Source organism: Schistocerca cancellata, chromosome 4 (genome assembly GCF_023864275.1).
Source record: "Schistocerca cancellata isolate TAMUIC-IGC-003103 chromosome 4, iqSchCanc2.1, whole genome shotgun sequence".
Taxonomy (NCBI): Eukaryota; Metazoa; Arthropoda; class Insecta; order Orthoptera; family Acrididae; genus Schistocerca; species Schistocerca cancellata.
In genome coordinates, this window is record NC_064629.1 from 273435578 (window position 1) to 273454978 (window position 19401).

The 19401-nt window shown below is 43.3% G+C and overlaps 1 protein-coding gene across 1 annotated transcript in view; it reads right to left on the reverse strand.

Moving 5' to 3' along the window:
- Positions 1 to 2542: 2542 nt before the first annotated feature.
- The window catches only part of LOC126184101 (uncharacterized), a 141822-nt gene continuing 124963 nt past the window's right edge, over positions 2543 to 19401 (reverse strand). Inside the window, exons 4-16 of the mRNA XM_049926463.1 lie at positions 9643 to 9864; positions 9206 to 9502; positions 8807 to 9034; positions 8403 to 8624; positions 7995 to 8219; positions 7715 to 7828; positions 6395 to 6616; positions 5991 to 6212; positions 5587 to 5808; positions 5291 to 5404; positions 4779 to 5000; positions 4483 to 4596; positions 2543 to 2768 (exon numbers count right to left, since the gene is read on the reverse strand). Of these exons, the coding sequence (XP_049782420.1) occupies positions 2543 to 2768; positions 4483 to 4596; positions 4779 to 5000; positions 5291 to 5404; positions 5587 to 5808; positions 5991 to 6212; positions 6395 to 6616; positions 7715 to 7828; positions 7995 to 8219; positions 8403 to 8624; positions 8807 to 9034; positions 9206 to 9502; positions 9643 to 9864 (2650 nt within the window). The remainder of the gene's footprint in view (positions 2769 to 4482; positions 4597 to 4778; positions 5001 to 5290; positions 5405 to 5586; positions 5809 to 5990; positions 6213 to 6394; positions 6617 to 7714; positions 7829 to 7994; positions 8220 to 8402; positions 8625 to 8806; positions 9035 to 9205; positions 9503 to 9642; positions 9865 to 19401) is intronic.

Sequence of the window (19401 nt, forward strand, 5' to 3'; positions counted from 1 at the left end):
CGAGCTAACGTTACGCAACAGTTTCTTTGTGATAACAACTTTGAAGTGAAGTGATTCCTCATGCTCCCTACTCACCTGAACTGGCTCCTAGTGGCTTTTGGCTTTTTCCAACAATGAACGACACTCTCCGTGGCCGCACATTCACCAGCCGTGCTGCTATTGCTTCAGTGATTTTCCAGTGGTCAAAACAGACTCCTAAAGAAGCCTTCACCATGGAATCATGGCGTCAGCATTGTGAAAAATGTGTACGTCTGCAGGGCTATTACGTCGAGAAGTAACGCCAGTTTCATCGATTTCTGGTGAGTAGTTAATTAGAAAAAAAAAATCAAAGGCCGTAGAACTTGAATGCACCTCGTAAAATTCCAAGTGCTGCTCCATTCAGTACTCTGCAAGCGCAATAGCATGCTTCACACAGAATAATGAAGTTGACACATTTGTCTCAGAAGTTAATAAGATTACAAAAACACATTGAATATTATGTACAGAGCCCTTTTGTGATTATTATTGCCAGTGAAATTACCAATCACATACCAAAACATATTTGAAGGTTTAGTCTTAAAATGTATGGATAGTTTCAAGGTAGATGCTGAGTCGTACGATTCTAATACTGTCCATATTGTGAAACAGAGGTAGCAACTGCTGAGATTATCCTGTTATGTAAGCAGCCCAATGTGTGGACAGATTCACAGGTAACAAGAACCCATTTCCTCCAGTCCATTGATGAGATGGGTTCTCCTTCAGAGTGCCTTTTAATCAATAAATAAACTGTCGCCCATTGTGGAACATTAGCTACTGACATCTCAAAGTGCTTGTTTTCACAAATATAGATTTTGTTTATCTATTGTATCCTTAAGTTAATGCAAGGAAATTTTGGTATCCTTCCTCTCTAAAGAAAACAGCCAATGGCCTTCCCCATCCATCTCCTCCTGGAGTTTATAATCTGTTTCACTGTCAATGGGTCATTAAATGCTAGTACCCCTATTTTGCTTTCTTGTTTTGTAAATGATGTTTCAGGTATTTAACAACTTTTCAATTGAGCCATATGATAAAATCAAGTTCTGTTCCTGCTAATAAAAATCAGGAGCAGCTGCTGCTCTGATTCAACATGTGTAAATGAGGCAATGTTAAGTAATGCATCAGTTAATGAGTGATTTGTGTATTCTTTAAGTAGTTGGATGTCTGTTAAAGATGAAATGTTGCTGGGATGTACCTCAACTTACAAAACAGCCAAGAAAGGGGATAAAATCTGTTACGTCACTTCATGTAACCATTTCATAATGAGTGATAAAATGAATGAATTGTCTGAAATAGCCTGCCTTTAATCCCAAAACAATTTACTGAAGGTACGTAGATGAAGAGTGTGCCAGCAAAATTGTTTCTACTTGCGCTTTAAGAACAGAGAATGACTCATGTGTGACAATGTGCTACAATTTAGAAGAACAGTCACTAATCGCTTCTCAGTTTTATTAAAAAATCATTTTGGGCTCTGAGACTTGATTTTCTGCATATGACTCTTAAAATGAAGAACAAGTGAGTGAGTGGAAGACTGGCACGTCAACCCAAGATAAGAAAGCAAAACAGGAAAGAACTAACACTGTTTTGTTTTCTTTGTTTCTGGTGTTGAGGGGATATGTTCACTATCAATTTGTTGCCCAAGCTACCACAGTTAATGAGCATTAACACATTCACTTGGTTAAACAACTGAGGCTTACGTTTTAACAACCAAAATTAGGATTCTACACCACATAAATACACAGTGGTGTCAGGTAGTGTTTAGCAAAAAAGGAAAAGAAAAGGTCCTTTGCTAGTCTCCTTGCTGCCCAAAATAATATAACCCTAGAAAGGGGCATTTATTAGATTGAATAGCTGAAGCAAGTCTGATTGGAGGCACTATTCAGCAAAAAAATGGTTCAAATGGCTCTGAGCACTATGGGACTTAACTTCTGTGGTCATCAGTCGCCTTGAACTTAGAACTACTTAAACCTAACTAACCTAAGGACATCACACACATCCATGCCCGAGGCAGGATTCGAACCTGCGACCGTAGCAGTCCCGTGGTTCCGGACTGCGTGCCTAGAACCACTAGACCACCGTGGCCGGCCACTATTCAGCAAAAATGTAGGTAACTACTACTGTCACTGGGAATTGCTTTTGTGATAACCATGCCAAAAACTTCTTGCTGTATGGGTACACTACTACACTGCATGAAGAAACTCTGAAAACTTTCATATTTACTTGTGCAACAGACATACAAATAAGGCAATAAGCATAACAGATGGCCTTACAACTCAGAAACTAACCATTTATGGTCTAATTTTAATTTACATATTTCTTCTTATTTTTGCACAAGTAATCATGTTGGAAATTCTTAACAACTATTTTGTGTATGTCCCATACTATAAGCAGACCTGACATAAAATCTAAAGTGTTGCATCCAGTAAATTTAATACACTCTCTGCACAATTTCCAGAGGAATGAACTTGTGTTTTGGTATTGCATTTTGTACAGAATTAGGAAGGAGCTTCTGTTTGGTTGTGGTGCCTTACCCTGTACAGGATCCCTGCTCATGGGTAGAACCAATTGTAGCTGCACCCTCTGCTGAGCCATCCTCATATGATGTTCTGCTGCTGTTGCACAGAGATTCTACCGTATACATGCTTTTCAGTGGGATGGGGGGAGGCCCCCGCAGTGGAGGCAGTGAGAGGGCCACCTGGGATGGGGGTAGAGATTGCCTAACACCAGCTGGCCACAGCCCTGCTTGCTCCTCCCTGCAACAGCACAAACACATCCATACCACTCTGCAGCTCTGCCCCTTAAATACACTCCTGGAAATGGAAAAAAGAACACATTGACACCGGTGTGCCAGACCCACCATACTTGCTCCGGACACTGCGAGAGGGCTGTACAAGCAATGATCACACGCACGGCACAGCGGACACACCAGGAACCGCGGTGTTGGCCGTCGAATGGCGCTAGCTGCGCAGCATTTGTGCACCGCCGCCGTCAGTGTCAGCCAGTTTGCCGTGGCATACGGAGCTCCATCGCAGTCTTTAACACTGGTAGCATGCCGCGACAGCGTGGACGTGAACCGTATGTGCAGTTGACGGACTTTGAGCGAGGGAGTATAGTGGGCATGCGGGAGGCCGGGTGGACGTACCGCCGAATTGCTCAACACGTTGGGCGTGAGGTCTCCACAGTACATCGATGTTGTCGCCAGTGGTCGGCGGAAGGTGCACGTGCCCGTCGACCTGGGACCGGACCGCAGCGACGCACGGATGCACGCCAAGACCGTAGGATCCTGCGCAGTGCCGTAGGGGACCGCACCGCCACTTCCCAGCAAATTAGGGACACTGTTGCTCCTGGGGTATCGGCGAGGACCATTCGCAACCGTCTCCATGAAGCTGGGCTACGGTCCCGCACACCGTTAGGCCGTCTTCCGCTCACGCCCCAACATCGTGCAGCCCGCCTCCAGTGGTATCGCGACAGGCGTGAATGGAGGGACGAATGGAGACGTGTCGTCTTCAGCGATGAGAGTCGCTTCTGCCTTGGTGCCAATGATGGTCGTATGCGTGTTTGGCGCCGTGCAGGTGAGCGCCACAATCAGGACTGCATACGACCGAGGCACACAGGGCCAACACCCGGCATCATGGTGTGGGGAGCGATCTCCTACACTGGCCGTACACCACTGGTGATCGTCGAGGGGACACTGAATAGTGCACGGTACATCCAAACCGTCATCGAACCCATCGTTCTACCATTCCTAGACCGGCAAGGGAACTTGCTGTTCCAACAGGACAATGCACGTCCGCATGTATCCCGTGCCACCCAACGTGCTCTAGAAGGTGCAAGTCAACTACCCAGGCCAGCAAGATCTCCGGATCTGTCCCCCATTGAGCATGTTTGGGACTGGATGAAGCGTCGTCTCACGCGGTCTGCACGTCCAGCACGAACGCTGGTCCAACTGAGGCGCCAGGTGGAAATGGCATGGCAAGCCGTTCCACAGGACTACATCCAGCATCTCTACGATCGTCTCCATGGGAGAATAGCAGCCTGCATTGCTGTGAAAGGTGGATATACACTGTACTAGTGCCGACATTGTGCATGCTCTGTTGCCTGTGTCTATGTGCCTGTGGTTCTGTCAGTGTGATCATGTGATGTATCTGACCCCAGGAATGTGTCAATAAAGTTTCCCCTTCCTGGGACAATGAATTCACGGTGTTCTTATTTCAATTTCCAGGAGTGTAAGTGTCACATACAGTAATTTTGATACACACTCTGCACAATTTATGGAAGAATGAACTTGGCAATTCCTGTTTCAGAATTTCACCATCGACAAAATTAGCAAGGATCTTCTGTTTGGTTGTGGTGCCTTACCCTGTACAGGAGCTATGCTGGTGGCGAGACACAATCGTAGCTGCACGCTTTTTTGAGCCATCTTCATGTGCTGTACTACTGCTGCAGCATAGGGACGCTGCAGTATACGTAACTTTTGATGCAGTGGGGACAGTCATTGGCAGCATATGCCGTGAGGGACCCAATGGGGCTAGAGGTGCAGGCTGCCTGACACCAGCCTGCCACAACCCAGCTTGCTCCTCCCTGCAACAGCACAAACACATCCATGTCACTCTGCAGCTCTGCCCCTTAAATAAGTGTCACATACAGTAATTTTGATACACTCTCTGCACAATTTATGGAAGAATGAACTTGGCACTTCCTGTTTCAGAATTTCACCTTTGACAAAATTAGCAAGGATCTTCTGTTTGGTTGTGGTGCCTTACCCTGTACAGGAGCTATGCTGGTGGCGAGACACAATCGTAGTTGCACGCTTTTTTGAGCCATCTTCATGTGCTGTACTACTGCTGCAGCATAGGGACGCTGCAGTATACGTAACTTTTGATGCAGTGGGGACAGACATTGGCAGCATATGTTGTGAGGGACCCAATGGGGCTAGAGGTGCAGGCTGCCTGACACCAGCCTGCCACAACCCAGCTTGCTCCTCCCTGCAACAGCACAAACACATCCATGCCACTCTGCAGCTCTGCCCCTTAAATAAGTGTCACATACAGTAATTTTGATACACACTCTGCACAATTTATGGAAGAATGAACTTGACACTTCCTGTTTCAGAATTTCACCTTTGACAAAATTAGCAAGGATCTTCTGTTTGGTTGTGGCGCCTTACCCTGTACAGGAGCTATGCTGGTGGCGAGACAAAATCGTAGCTGCACGCTTTTTTGAGCCATCTTCATGTGCTGTACTACTGCTGCAGCATAGGGACGCTGCAGTATACGTAACTTTTGATGCAGTGGGGACAGGCATTGGCAGCATATGCCATGAGGGACCCAATGGGGCTAGAGGTGCTGGCTGCCTGACACCAGCCTGCCACAACCCAGCTTGCTCCTCCCTGCAACAGCACAAACACATCCATGCCACTCTGCAGCTCTGCCCCTTAAATAAGTGTCACATACAGTAATTTTGATACACTCTCTGCACAATTTATGGAAAAATGAACTTGGCACTTCCTGTTTCAGAATTTCACCTTTGACAAAATTAGCAAGGATCTTCTGTTTGGTTGTGGTGCCTTACCCTGTACAGGAGCTATGCTGGTGGCGAGACACAATCGTAGCTGCACGCTTTTTTGAGCCATCTTCATGTGCTGTACTACTGCTGCAGCATAGGGACGCTGCAGTATACGTAACTTTTGATGCAGTGGGGACAGGCATTGGCAGCATATGTTGTGAGGGACCCAATGGGGCTAGAGGTGCAGGCTGCCTGACACCAGCCTGCCACAACCCAGCTTGCTCCTCCCTGCAACAGCACAAACACATCCATGCCACTCTGCAGCTCTGCCCCTTAAATAAGTGTCACATACAGTAATTTTGATACACTCTCTGCACAATTTATGGAAGAATGAACTTGGCACTTCCTGTTTCAGAATTTCACCTTTGACAAAATTAGCAAGGATCTTCTGTTTGGTTGTGGTGCCTTACCCTGTACAGGAGCTATGCTGGTGGCGAGACACAATCGTAGTTGCACGCTTTTTTGAGCCATCTTCATGTGCTGTACTACTGCTGCAGCATAGGGACGCTGCAGTATACGTAACTTTTGATGCAGTGGGGACAGGCATTGGCAGCATATGCTGTGAGGGACCCAATGGGGCTAGAGGTGCAGGCTGCCTGACACCAGCCTGCCACAATCCAGCTTGCTCCTCCCTGCAACAGCATAAACACATCCATGCCACTCTGCAGCTCTGCCCCTTAAACAAGTGTCACATACAGTAATTTTGATACACACTCTGCACAATTTATGGAAGAATGAACTTGGCACTTCCTGTTTCAGAATTTCACCATTGACAAAATTAGCAAGGATCTTCTGTTTGGTTGTGGTGCCTTACCCTGTCCAGGAGCTATGCTGGTGGCGAGACACAATCGTAGCTGCACGCTTTTTTGAGCCATCTTCATGTGCTGTACTACTGCTGCAGCATAGGGACGCTGCAGTATACGTAACTTTTGATGCAGTGGGGACAGGCATTGGCAGCATATGTTGTGAGGGACCCAATGGGGCTAGAGGTGCAGGCTGCCTGACACCAGCCTGCCACAACCCAGCTTGCTCCTCCCTGCAACAGCACAAACATATCCATGCCACTCTGCAGCTCTGCCCCTTAAATAAGTGTCACATACAGTAATTTTGATACACACTCTGCACAATTTATGGAAGAATGAACTTGGCACTTCCTGTTTCAGAATTTCACCATTGGCAAAATTAGCAAGGATCTTCTGTTTGGTTGTGGTGCCTTACCCTGTCCAGGAGCAATGCTGGTGGCGAGACACAATCGTAGCTGCACGCTTTTTTGAGCCATCTTCATGTGCTGTACTACTGCTGCAGCATAGGGACGCTGCAGTATACGTAACTTTTGATGCAGTGGGGACAGGCATTGGCAGCATATGTTGTGAGGGACCCAATGGGGCTAGAGGTGCAGGCTGCCTGACACCAGCCTGCCACAACCCAGCTTGCTCCTCCCTGCAACAGCACAAACATATCCATGCCACTCTGCAGCTCTGCCCCTTAAATAAGTGTCACATACAGTAATTTTGATACACACTCTGCACAATTTATGGAAGAATGAACTTGGCACTTCCTGTTTCAGAATTTCACCATTGACAAAATTAGCAAGGATCTTCTGTTTGGTTGTGGTGCCTTACCCTGTCCAGGAGCTATGCTGGTGGCGAGACACAATCGTAGCTGCACGCTTTTTTGAGCCATCTTCATGTGCTGTACTACTGCTGCAGCATAGGGACGCTGCAGTATACGTAACTTTTGATGCAGTGGGGACAGGCATTGGCAGCATATGTTGTGAGGGACCCCATGGGGCTAGAGGTGCAGGCTGCCTGACACCAGCCTGCCACAACCCAGCTTGCTCCTCCCTGCAACAGCATAAACACATCCATGCCACTCTGCAGCTCTGCCCCTTAAATAAGTGTCACATACAGTAATTTTGATACACACTCTGCACAATTTATGGAAGAATGAACTTGGCACTTCCTGTTTCAGAATTTCACCTTTGACAAAATTAGCAAGGATCTTCTGTTTGGTTGTGGTGCCTTACCCTGTACAGGAGCTATGCTGGTGGCGAGACACAATCGTAGCTGCACGCTTTTTTGAGCCATCTTCATGTGCTGTACTACTGCTACAGCATAGGGACGCTGCAGTATACGTAACTTTTGATGCAGTGGGGACAGGCATTGGCAGCATATGCTGTGAGGGACCCAATGGGGCTAGAGGTGCAGGCTGCCTGACACCAGCCTGCCACAACCCAGCTTGCTCCTCCCTGCAACAGCAAAAACACACCTATGACACTCTGCATTTTGTCACATCCAGTAAATTTGATACTCTCTTTCCACAATTTCTGGATCAATGAACATGCCACTTTCTGTCGTGTTATTGCATCTTGCAAGAAATTAGCAAGCAGCCCGTGTTTGGTTGTGGTGCCTTACCCTGTAGAGGATCCTTGCTGGTGGGTAGAGCCAATTGTAGATGCACTCTCTGCTGAGCCTCCCTCATATTGTGTGCTGCTGCTGCTGCTGCACAGAGATGCAGCTCTATACATAGCTTTCGGTGGGATGGGGAGAGGCCCTAGCTGCTCTGGCAGTGAGTGGGCCAACTGGGATGGGGGTAGAGGCTGCCTAACACCAGATGACCACAGCCCTGCTTGCTCCTCCCTGCAATGGTACGAATACATCCATGCCACTCTGCAGTTCTGCCCCTTATCTAAATTGTCACATACAGTAATTTTGATAGACCCTCTGCACAATTTATGGAAGAATGAACTTGCCACTTTATGTTTTGTAATTTCAACTTGCACAAAATCAGCAAGGAGTTCCTGGTTGGTTGTGGTTTCTTACCCTGTACAGGAGCTTTGCTGGTGGGGAGACACAATTGTAGCTGCATGCTTTTCTGAGGCATCTTCATGTGATGTAGCGCTGCTTTTACATAGGGATTCTGCAGTATACACAACTTTTGATGCACTGCGGACAGGCACTGGCAGCATATGCAGTGAGGGGCCCAATGAGGCTAGAGGTGGGTGCTGCCTAACACCAGCCTGCCACAGCCCAGATTGCTCCTCCCTGCAACAGCACAAACACACCTATGACACTCTGCAGCTCTGATGCTAATCTAAAGTGTCACATCCAGTCAATATGATACTCTCTTTCCACAATTTATGGATGAATGAACTTGTCACTTTGTGTTGTGGTATTGGATCTTGTGCAAATTGGCAAGGAGCCTCTGTTTGATTGTGGTATCTCACCTTGTACAGGATCCTTGCTGGTGAGTAAAATCAATTGTAGCTGCGCCCCCCTCTGAGCCACCATCTTGTGATGTACTGCTGCTGTTGCACAGAGATGCTACTGTATACACGGCTTTCGGTTTCGGTGGGATGGGGAGAGGCCCCAGCTGCTCCGGCAGTGAGAGGGCCAACTGGGATGGTGGTAGAGGCTTCCTTACACCAGCTGGCCACAGCTCTGCTTGCTCCCCCCTGCAACAGCACAAATACATCCTTGCCACTCTCTTTATCTAAAGCGTCACATCCTTTAATTTTGATGCACCCTCTGAAAATGTATGCAAGAATGAACTTGCTGCTTTATGTTTTGGAATTTCACCTTGTACAAAATTAACAAGGAGATTCTGTTTGGTTGTAGCGCCTCACCCTGTACAGGAGCTTTGCTGGTGGATGGACCCAAATGTAGCCGCATGCTTTTCTGAGCTACCTTCATGCAATGTATGTCTGGTGTTGCTCATGGACACTGCAGTATACACAGGTTGCGGCACAATGGGGACAGGCCTTTGCAGAAGACAGTGTGAAGGGGCAGACCAGGACACTGCAGTGTACAAGGGGTTTTGTGCAGTGGGGACAGGCGGTGTCAGTGGATTCAGTGTGGGGGTTGACTGGGACCTGGGCGGTGGCTGCCTAACACCATCCCAACGCAGCCCTGCTTGCTCCTCCCTGCAACAGCACAAACACATCTGTGCCACTCGGCAGCTCTAGATCTTAGTGAAAGTGGCACATCCAATAATTTTGAAGTGTTTTGGTATTCCATCTTGCATAAAATTAGCAAGGACTTCTGTTTAGTTGTGGCACCTTACCTTGTACAAGAGCTTTGTTGGTGGGTAGATCCAATAGTAGCTGGACGCTTTTCTGAGCCACCTTCATGTAATGTACAGCTGCTGTTGCACACAGACACTGCAGTATACATGGGTTTTGGTGTGTTAGGGACAGGCAATGTCAGCAGACACATTGTGGAGGCCAACTGGGATCGGGGTGGAGGCTGCCTAACACCAGCCCGCCACAGCTCTGCTTGCTCCTTCCTGTGACAGCACAATCACATCTGTGGCACTCTGCAAAAGTCCTCAGCTAAATTGTCACACCCAGTAATTCTGATGTGTTTTGGTATTCCATCTTGCATAAAATTAGCAAGGAGTTCGGTTTAGTTGTCATGCCTTACCTTGTACAGGAGCTTTGCTTGTGGGCAGACCGAAATGTAGCTACCTGCTTTTCTGAGCCATGTTCATGTGATGTAATGCTTCTGTCGCACAAGGACATCTCAGTATATGGGGCCTTTAGTGGGCTGGGGAAAGGCCCCAGTAGGAGAGACAGTGAGGGGGACTACTGGGATGGGCACAGAAGAGGTCTAACACCAGCTGGACACAAGCCTCCTACCTTCTCCCTGTGACAGCTCAAATACATCAGTGCCACTCTACCACTCTGGTCCTTTGGAATGAATCATAAATATCACAGAAGTTATTTATCTGTCTACATTTCCTTCTCCCCCCTACATAATTTTGGAAGAATGGAATTCAGTTTGATGCTAACTATGAAGGATAGTCATTAAGTTTTAATCATCATCTCAAAAAAATAAGGTTTCATAATTAGTTTTCAGTTTGTTTGCAGGTGCAAGTTTATAGTCCCAGTACACACTGTAAACCCCACATTATAATAATCCTTATCATAGCATGATGGTTGAGGAGACAAAATACAATAGTGTAGACCATAAATAAATTGGAGTATCGTACAATGATTTGTTTTGTGCATTTGAACAGGAGAAGTATGGCAACAATCCATGTAGAGTTCACACAATAAAGGCAATAGTGGAAAAAGTGGAAATTAGTCAATGAACTGTTCTCAATATCTTATGCAACTACATCTTGAAATGTTGAATATGAAAAATATTGCTACCTGCTAGCTCCACGACTATTCCATTACAAAAAGTGTTCCAACTGAGACCACAGCAGAAATACTGCAACTATGTCAAGGTCATCCAAATGACGTCTCTAGTCACCCAGTTACCACGGATAAATGTTTGGTGTATCACTATGACCATGACACAAAGGAGAAAAACAAGCAGAAGAAATACAGAAATTTGGATTTACCACCTACAAGAAAGTTGGAATCACAACAATCATCATATATGGTGATGCCAATATTTAAAAAAAAATTATATATATATATATATATATATATATATATATATATATATATATATATAAACAAAGATGATGTGACTTACCAAACAAAAGCGCTGGCAAGTTGATAGACACACAAACATACACACAAAATTCAAGCTTTCGCAACCAATGGTTGCTTCATCAGGAAAGAAGGAAGGAGAGGGAAAGACGAAAGGATGTGGGTTTTAAGGGAGAGGGTAAGGCAGACATTTGTAAACGCAAAGAGTTTGGGCAGAGATGTCAGTCGAGGCGGAAGTACAGAGGTAAAGATGTTGTTGAAAGACAGGTGAGGTATGAGCGGCGGCAACTAGAAATTAGTGGAGGTTGAGGCCTGGCAGTGTTAATCAGTGGTAACAGTCTATAGCTGTACATCATGCTAACTCCACCATGAGATTTTGCCCTGTTTACAAGGAAAGTACAAACAAGAGTGAGGCAGTCATCTTTCTAAATGATGAAACATGTTTAGTATATTTGTAAGTAGCTTAGATGTACCAAAAATTTATGGATGGCTATAAATATCCAAATTGCTGACATTAGTTCACAGAAATATTTTTGGAAATCACATAAAAAAGCAAAGGTAATATCAGTGTTCTATGATTCTCTAATTTAATAGAAAATACATAAACCTTCAAAAATTATTTCATGCTCTCTTTTAGGTTTCACAGAGGTTTGAGACAGAACTTACTCTTCTCATGTTTCTTTATTGGCATATTGAATCACTGGTTGCAGCAGTGTGTCCAAGTAAGTGGACAAGTCTGCTGGATCAACTGCTACTGCCAATGTCAATGGAGCATCTACAACAGTGTTTAGTCCCATAAGTAAGAATTAGCTTGTGACCAGGTGGTAGTGAAAACAAACTGCCACAATTTCTGCTTCAGCACAGGACAATGTCATTGAACAGCAGAGGCTATGTAACGATTTATGTAACATTCAAGGTTTACTTGTCACACTTTTCAGTTCCTGAACTTCAGCACAATTATAATCATTACAAACACAATTTGTTTCCTAATGAACATAAATTGTATGGCCTTTCTCATATCTGCTACTGTCAGCTGGCTCCACGCAAGGGGACAGTTCACTGTGACGAGTGCAGAATGCATGAAATATAGTGAAAGCCTGGTAGAGCCACCTCTTTCCTAGAGGCTGTTTCCTGACTGATGTGTAACACACACTGACATTTTCTTTGTTTCTCACTTCAATTACAATATCTCTTGCAGTGTCCTGAGCCACCATTAGTTTGCAGTCTTTGCTAGTTTTAATATAACTGATTCAGAGAGTATGAAAATGTATTATGCCCCATGACCTAAATTTGACAAGAAGTACACAAAACTTACTGTACCTCAAAAGACTGTTATCTGGATATTTATATGCTTAGTATTTTGAAGGTAGATTACTTTGGTACCTAAACAATAAGTATGTTTCAATAGTATATGCAAAAAGCATCTACTTATGGTGCTGACAGAGAAGTGAAACAGCCTACCAGAAGAGCTCCTTACCAACCTTGTGGCTAGCACAGGAGTACGATGCAGAGCATACACTGCTGTCCATGGTGATCACACACCCAGTGAAGGACCATGTCCTGTCTTTTGTAGTGTCGAGGGGACCATCATAAATTGTGATGACTTCAGTCTAATTATTAACTTTGAATAAAAGTGATATTTCTGTTCATCTCAGTGTGCATTTCTTTCTTTTACCTTCTGTACTATTAGGTTGGTGCATAAGTTTGCAGTGCTTTTGTTTTGCATGTTGTTATACTGGTTTTTATGGTTTTATTTGCTGATTGTCATTTTTTATTTGGTTTTGTATGTCCATTCTTTTGACTGGAGGTCTTGGGGACCATGGCAGTTCACTATTGCAAGAACATGAAATACCTACAGCCGTACTTATGATCTTATTTATTGTGTAGCTACCGGTTTTGGAGACAGTTCAACACGCCATCTTCAGGCCTGTATGCATAAACAGCAATGATAGCATTATCAACTTATCAATCATGCAACACAAAGACAGATTAAAAAAGAATGGGAATCAAGGACAAGACTCTACAAGTGAATTTATAGTAAACATTCGATAGAATGAACAGATACATCCATTGTCACATACCTAAAGTATACCATAACGAGTTTCCACTCTATACATTGTACCACTGTATTGCTTATTAACAACTTCATTACATAACTATTCCATGATTTTTACTGGCCAGTCAGACTGGAAGACAAAATAACTGCAGAAGATGATAAATGCATGAAGGAGACAATACCACAGAAACAAGTAAAGCAAAGAAACATGACCTATGTGCCATGTCAAAGTATTAAATGCTCAGCTGTAAAATGTATGACTACAACCACAGAAACAACTAAAATGTAAAGAAATATGGTCCATGTGTTGTGTCAAAGTATAAAATGCTGAAATGTACATGGCTGAGGGGCATACCTATGTCATATACATAAAATCAATATCCAAGACATGTCAGAGGACCAAATATAGGACCCACCTAAGATCGTAACATATGTAGAACATATGAAAAAAAAACTACAAGAAACTGTTCATGATGAACAACATTCATGTCCAAATGCTTCCATATGAGTATATAATGTATTAACATGAAACAATCACACACAAGGACTGTAATTAGCCCACAAGGATGCAGTGCACCATAAAAGATGGCTCAACAATAAATATTCATGAAATATCAGAAAAGCTTTCTGACTAGCAAACCACTTAAGAAAGTACTCATATGTATTAAATATAAGTGAACACAAAGAAATAAAATGATATCTAAAATAACATATACGTAGTTATGAATAAATGTACTGTAACCAGTACACACCTAGGTCTTTTGATGATATTAAAAACAAAAGCCATTACATCCATGCAATTAAAATTTCAAAGGAAAATACCAGCCATACATATCATGTAAAAGACAAGTGAGTGAGGATATATGTCTATTAAATGTAAGACTGCGAATGTATGGCAATACATACACTATTATAACAAAAACACTGGTAATGCCACAAGTCATATCTAGCAGAACTTAAGCAAGGGTAATGTAAATCCAGGTAAAATTGAAGACAGGTACATAACCACTAAGTGTGTCACATATGACTAAAAAAACAGGAGGAGACATTCAAAGTTATTTAGTTATAACTCTTGGGCTAACATACACAGTTCGACCACCAAGCATCTAATTAGAGGCCAATCAAAGCAATGTTCACATCAACTAGCTTCCTGACCAGCAACTCACTCAAAAAATAGTCATATGTGTTAGACGCAAGTGAACACACAAAAAGTACAAAGAAATTTAAATTTCATATACTTGTGAGTAAATGCACTGTAAACAGTACACATCTTGGACTTTGAACCATATCGAAACTAAAAACCATTACATCCATGCAATCAAGTTTCAGAAGACCCATACTGGCCATACATATCGTCCAACAGACAAACCAAATTATCACTTGACAGTGAGGAGGCCCCACACATTCCAATAATTAAATCGTAGGTAAATCCTTTACTTGTGTTTGATGTAGGACTATAAAAATGTCACAGCTCTCTGCAAATTGAAAATACATCCACTATTACAACAAAAACACTGGCAACGCCAAAGGTCCTGTCCAGCAGAACCTGAGTGATGGTAAATGCACACTTTTTATTTGTAGTCCACTGTTGCTATTTGGGTCTACATATTGTCATGTTGTCATTTGGAGACAGTGAGTTAAGCTGTGGATGCTAGGAAATGGAGTGTCAAGTGGAGAAATCTGAACATTTCTGACAAGTTCTTCTGTTCGAGTTCAGTGGAAGAGTGACAGCAGCAGAGGCAGCCAGAAACATTTTCTCCGTATGTGGGGATAATGATTTTCCCATTTTAAGAAGGATTGTTTTGACAATAGTGACTCTCCACATGCAGAAGGACCTTCAGAGTTTGATGAAGGTCATTTAAACACGTTAATTCACAATGATCCACGTCATTGTACTCGAGAACTGGAAAATGTGATGAAATGCAATCATTTCACAATCTTGCAACACTTGCGTGCAATGAGGAAGGTTCAAGAATTGGGTATACGAATGCCACATGCTCTATGCCAAAATCACAAAAATCAGTGGTTGACCTTATTTGCATCTCTGCTTGTTTGTCATCAATTGACTCATGAGCAAGTTTAATTCCTTAGTACCATGGGTAGGAACAATCATTATGAGGGTCATGCCACTGACACCCATCTCATTTCATAATTTTAATCTATCTCGTTACCTGTTCTTTATTTCATGAGTTGCATGTCCTTGAAGAAGAAATGGATGAGCCATAGAACAGGCAATCTAGAAAGACAGCTGAAAGTGGATTGCACGTACCTAGGGATATAATTGTTATTATCATGAATAATGTTAATGATTGCAAGGATTAAGCCAGTGACAACCATCTCATTTAATAATTTGAATCTAACTATCAAGTTACATGTTTCCTTATTTCAAGTGTAGCATGTCTCACAATGAGAACTGGATGAGCCATAAAACAGGCAGCCTGGAAATCCATTAACTGGTGGGACACATGTACCTAGGAACCTGTTTGTTAGTATCGCGGGTAATATTACTCTACCTATCTAATTACATGTTTCTTTATTTACTGAGCTGCATGTCTCAGAAGAAGATATGAATGAACCACAGAATAGGTAAGGTAAGACATTTGCGTGTGGTATGGATGTACCTTGGGATCTGTTCGTTAGTATCATGGGTAATGATAATTACTAGAGGACCAAGCTACTGACACCCATTTCATTTCATAATTTAAATATGTCTAGTTACATGTTTTTCTTTATTTGAATCATTGCATGTTTCTGAAGAAGAAATGGATTTACCGTAGGACAGGCAGTCAAGAAAGCCATTTTCTGGTGAAATGCATGTACCTTGTGATTGATTTGTAAGTATCATGGGTAATGACAGTGACTGAGAGGAGCAACCACTAACACTCATTTCACTTCATAGTTTTAATCTAACTATCTAGTTACATGTTCCCTTATTTAATGCACTGCATGTATCTGAAGAAGAAAAGGGTAGGCCACAGAACAGGCAGTCTGGAAGGCCGCTTTCAGGTGGCAGACATACACCTAGGAATAGGGTGTCTTCCAAAGGGAGGTTTACCGAAGTAGTTGATATGTGGGACCAGCTCTAGCCAAGATAATGATCTTATCTGAATGTCTGTGATAAGGCTTCAAATGTAATGTTAAGTAACACACTTGAGGTACTCCACTCCCCCCATGGAATTACCAGAAATAGTGGGAGATACGTTCAAGTTCACCTAGGGTAACCCTCACTGTACCCTCATACCTAGGGCAATTGTACGTGGTATATTCAAGGTCAAAACTTAGCTCGATACTGGTCACATGGTCGTCGCACATTTGTTTGAGTAAAAATTGGTGAGAAACCCCTATCTTTCTCAGCCAAATGTGGATGCCGTAAAATGGCAGGAAACTCTTGCCTTGCCCCTTACCCAACAGGAATCAAGCTCACCCTCCCATCCTCATCCTTTGTAACTAGTTCAACTGCAAAGGTGCAATCTTTCGAGTTTTGTGGAACATAGGGAGGGCTTCAGGTTTGTTTGGGGTAGGGTGCTGGGTATTTGTTGTAAATAATTATAAATTAAATATATTATTATTAGAATTTTATGAGATCATGTATCCATAGGCAGAAGACCTGGGTGTGGTCATTTGTTCTAAATAATAACAAATTTCTTTTATTGTTATTCCAACTGCCTTATGTGAATACGCCATTAGAAGTATGAGCTCTGTAGGGAGAGAAGTAGTGCGTGGGTAACTGTTATAAATAACAAATTAATTTTATTATTATTATTCCAATTACCCCAATTTCGTCATTCAAGGCGCCAGCAGAATTCAGCCACCACCTCCACGCAGAACGAGATGTGTAAGTAATTTCATAATTCATTGCTATTTTGAGATAATTTGTTGCCGATTTTTTCGAAACACGGATCTCTCTGTCTTAGATGCGATGTTAACAAATTACGGCAACGCATAGGTTAACAACAAAAACGCTCTTATGAAGTCTTCAAGTTAAACAACGACCACAGCGCGATATATAAACAAATATTCTCCTGCTAAGTCCTCCCTACATTACTAGTGTGAGAATGACATCACAGAGTAGGCCTACGTATTAAAACGAATGTGTTCTCTTGTTGATAGAAATAATGACGTCACGGCATGTACCGGTAAATGTTAACAAAATGCATGACGCAAGACACTAGTGTGTGATGTCATAGCAAAATTCTGTAAGCACTGCTGTTTTACCGATTTCCAAGCTCATCGCCCTAAGAGACGCATAAATACGGTATGCATAAGAATTAGCACAGTGCTACACATACGCACAGGAGCTGCCAGAGATAGCTTTCCATGCTACTAGCCTGTTTGATAACAGAAAAGACACTGCTACTAAATCAGGAATCAGGCATCGCCAGTGGAAATCTGTGGACAGCTTTTCAGAGAAGAGTTGCTTACAGTTTAAGCGGCTAGCACTCCCCTCCCCTCACCCCTTTCTCTCTGGAGCAACAGGGTACAATCTCTCCCTATCTCTCCCTCCTCCCCCAAGCACACCGCTTTTAATACTACAGCGTATGTGGGTGCGACGTTATTTTTGGTGTGCTAAAAAGACAAGTAATTACAATTATTGTGCCACAAAAATATATTTCAACAAATAAACTTTCGATACGTATCAAATCAATTTCATTCTTATAAATAACAAGAATAATAATAATTATTATTATTATTAATGCTTGATGACGTAGCATGTGTTAAAAACGGGAAATACTATAATTTGACGTTGTCACAATGTTTTCTGTACACACTTCAAACGCTCCAAAACGCATTTGAGAAACTTGAATGTTTAATATATAACGTAATGCATTATTTAATAACAAATACTCATTTACTAAATACAGAGCTTACATTATCTCTGTACTGTGTCGTAGTCCTAAAAAACATAATAGCATAATTCATACATTATACAAACACGTATCGCTATTTAAATTGTTTTGAAAAATTATCTCCCACTTTTTTTTCAAGAAAATGCCTGTAAATAGTTGGTTGAACGAGAAACACACTCTGCAGTAAATAAAACAAATGTTATTCACGAAACCCCTGTACTACTACGACAATCTCGCCCCATTAGCTGTTGCTGTTTCGTGCACTGCCCCGTGCTCTCTGTCACAGTGACACACGTGTGTTTAGCATTACATAAATACCTTCGGCTGCTGACGGGCGTTCATATCCGCATCCTCTACACCTCCCGCCGTCTTGAACCCCCTCACCCCCTGGTTGCTCCTCTCCTCTCCCATCCCCGCCCCCTGCCACGTCTTCACCGTTGTGTCCCACCTACCCTCCATCTCTACACCCTACATCTCCTTTCCCAAGGTGGCTTCCATCAGCTCCGCCTCCTGGATGATGCCCTCTCTCCCTCCATTTATCCTTCCTATCAACTCTGATCCTCCACCCCCCCCCCTCCTTTCCTCCGTCCTTTCCCTGGGCTCCCTCTTCCTCCCCCCTTCCATCCTGCGTTTTCTCCCCGCCTATCATCTCCTTTCTCTCCCCCTCCCCCCGAGTCCTTTTGTACTCCCCTCCTCTGCCTTCCCCAATCCCTGGCCCGTCTGCTCAGCACCCCCCAACCCTCTTATTGATCCTCCTCTTCCATTGGCTCATTTCCCCCCTCCCCCTTCACTTTTCCTCTCTTTCCCCCCCTTTTTTCCCGTCATCTGACCAGTTTCCCCCTCCAGCTCTCGGGTGTGGTATGTCGTCTTGGTGCCAACTTTTAGCGCAGTGTTTAAGTGAGTGTTCGGTGTTGTGCGTCCTTCCACAGTGTTGCGAACAGAAATCATGCTGTCGCTGGGTGTGCTTTTTATATCTCTTACGAACAGAACCCAGACTGTCGCCGTGTTTTTTTAATTGTCTGTCTATTGTTTTTCTGCTTCCTGTGTGTTTTATTAGCTTCATCGACCCTGTGTTTTATGTTTTACGCTCCAGAATTTTCTGCCGTTTTTACCTTTAAGTCACCGATTTTATCGCCAACTGTTATTCTTTTTTATTATCTTCATCTTTTTAAAAAATTCTGTAGGCTGAAGAGCGGTGTAATAAGCTGCTGCCAGCCCGTCCCCTTTAGGGAGCCCACAATAGCAAACCAGTACCTGGGAAAATCCCTGTTGAACAGGTGGGTGCATAAGCGTTGTATGCCAATCTAACACAATATTTCTGTGAAATAGGAGATTCCCTACGTTATTCGCAAACATATTGTAATGCACTGTCATAGCCATTACCTTTGACGTTAATGTAGTTAACTATACTTATCATTACGTCGTGCTCCCTTTATAGATTGCTACCTACAAATGTAGATACCAGTGTAAAACACTAA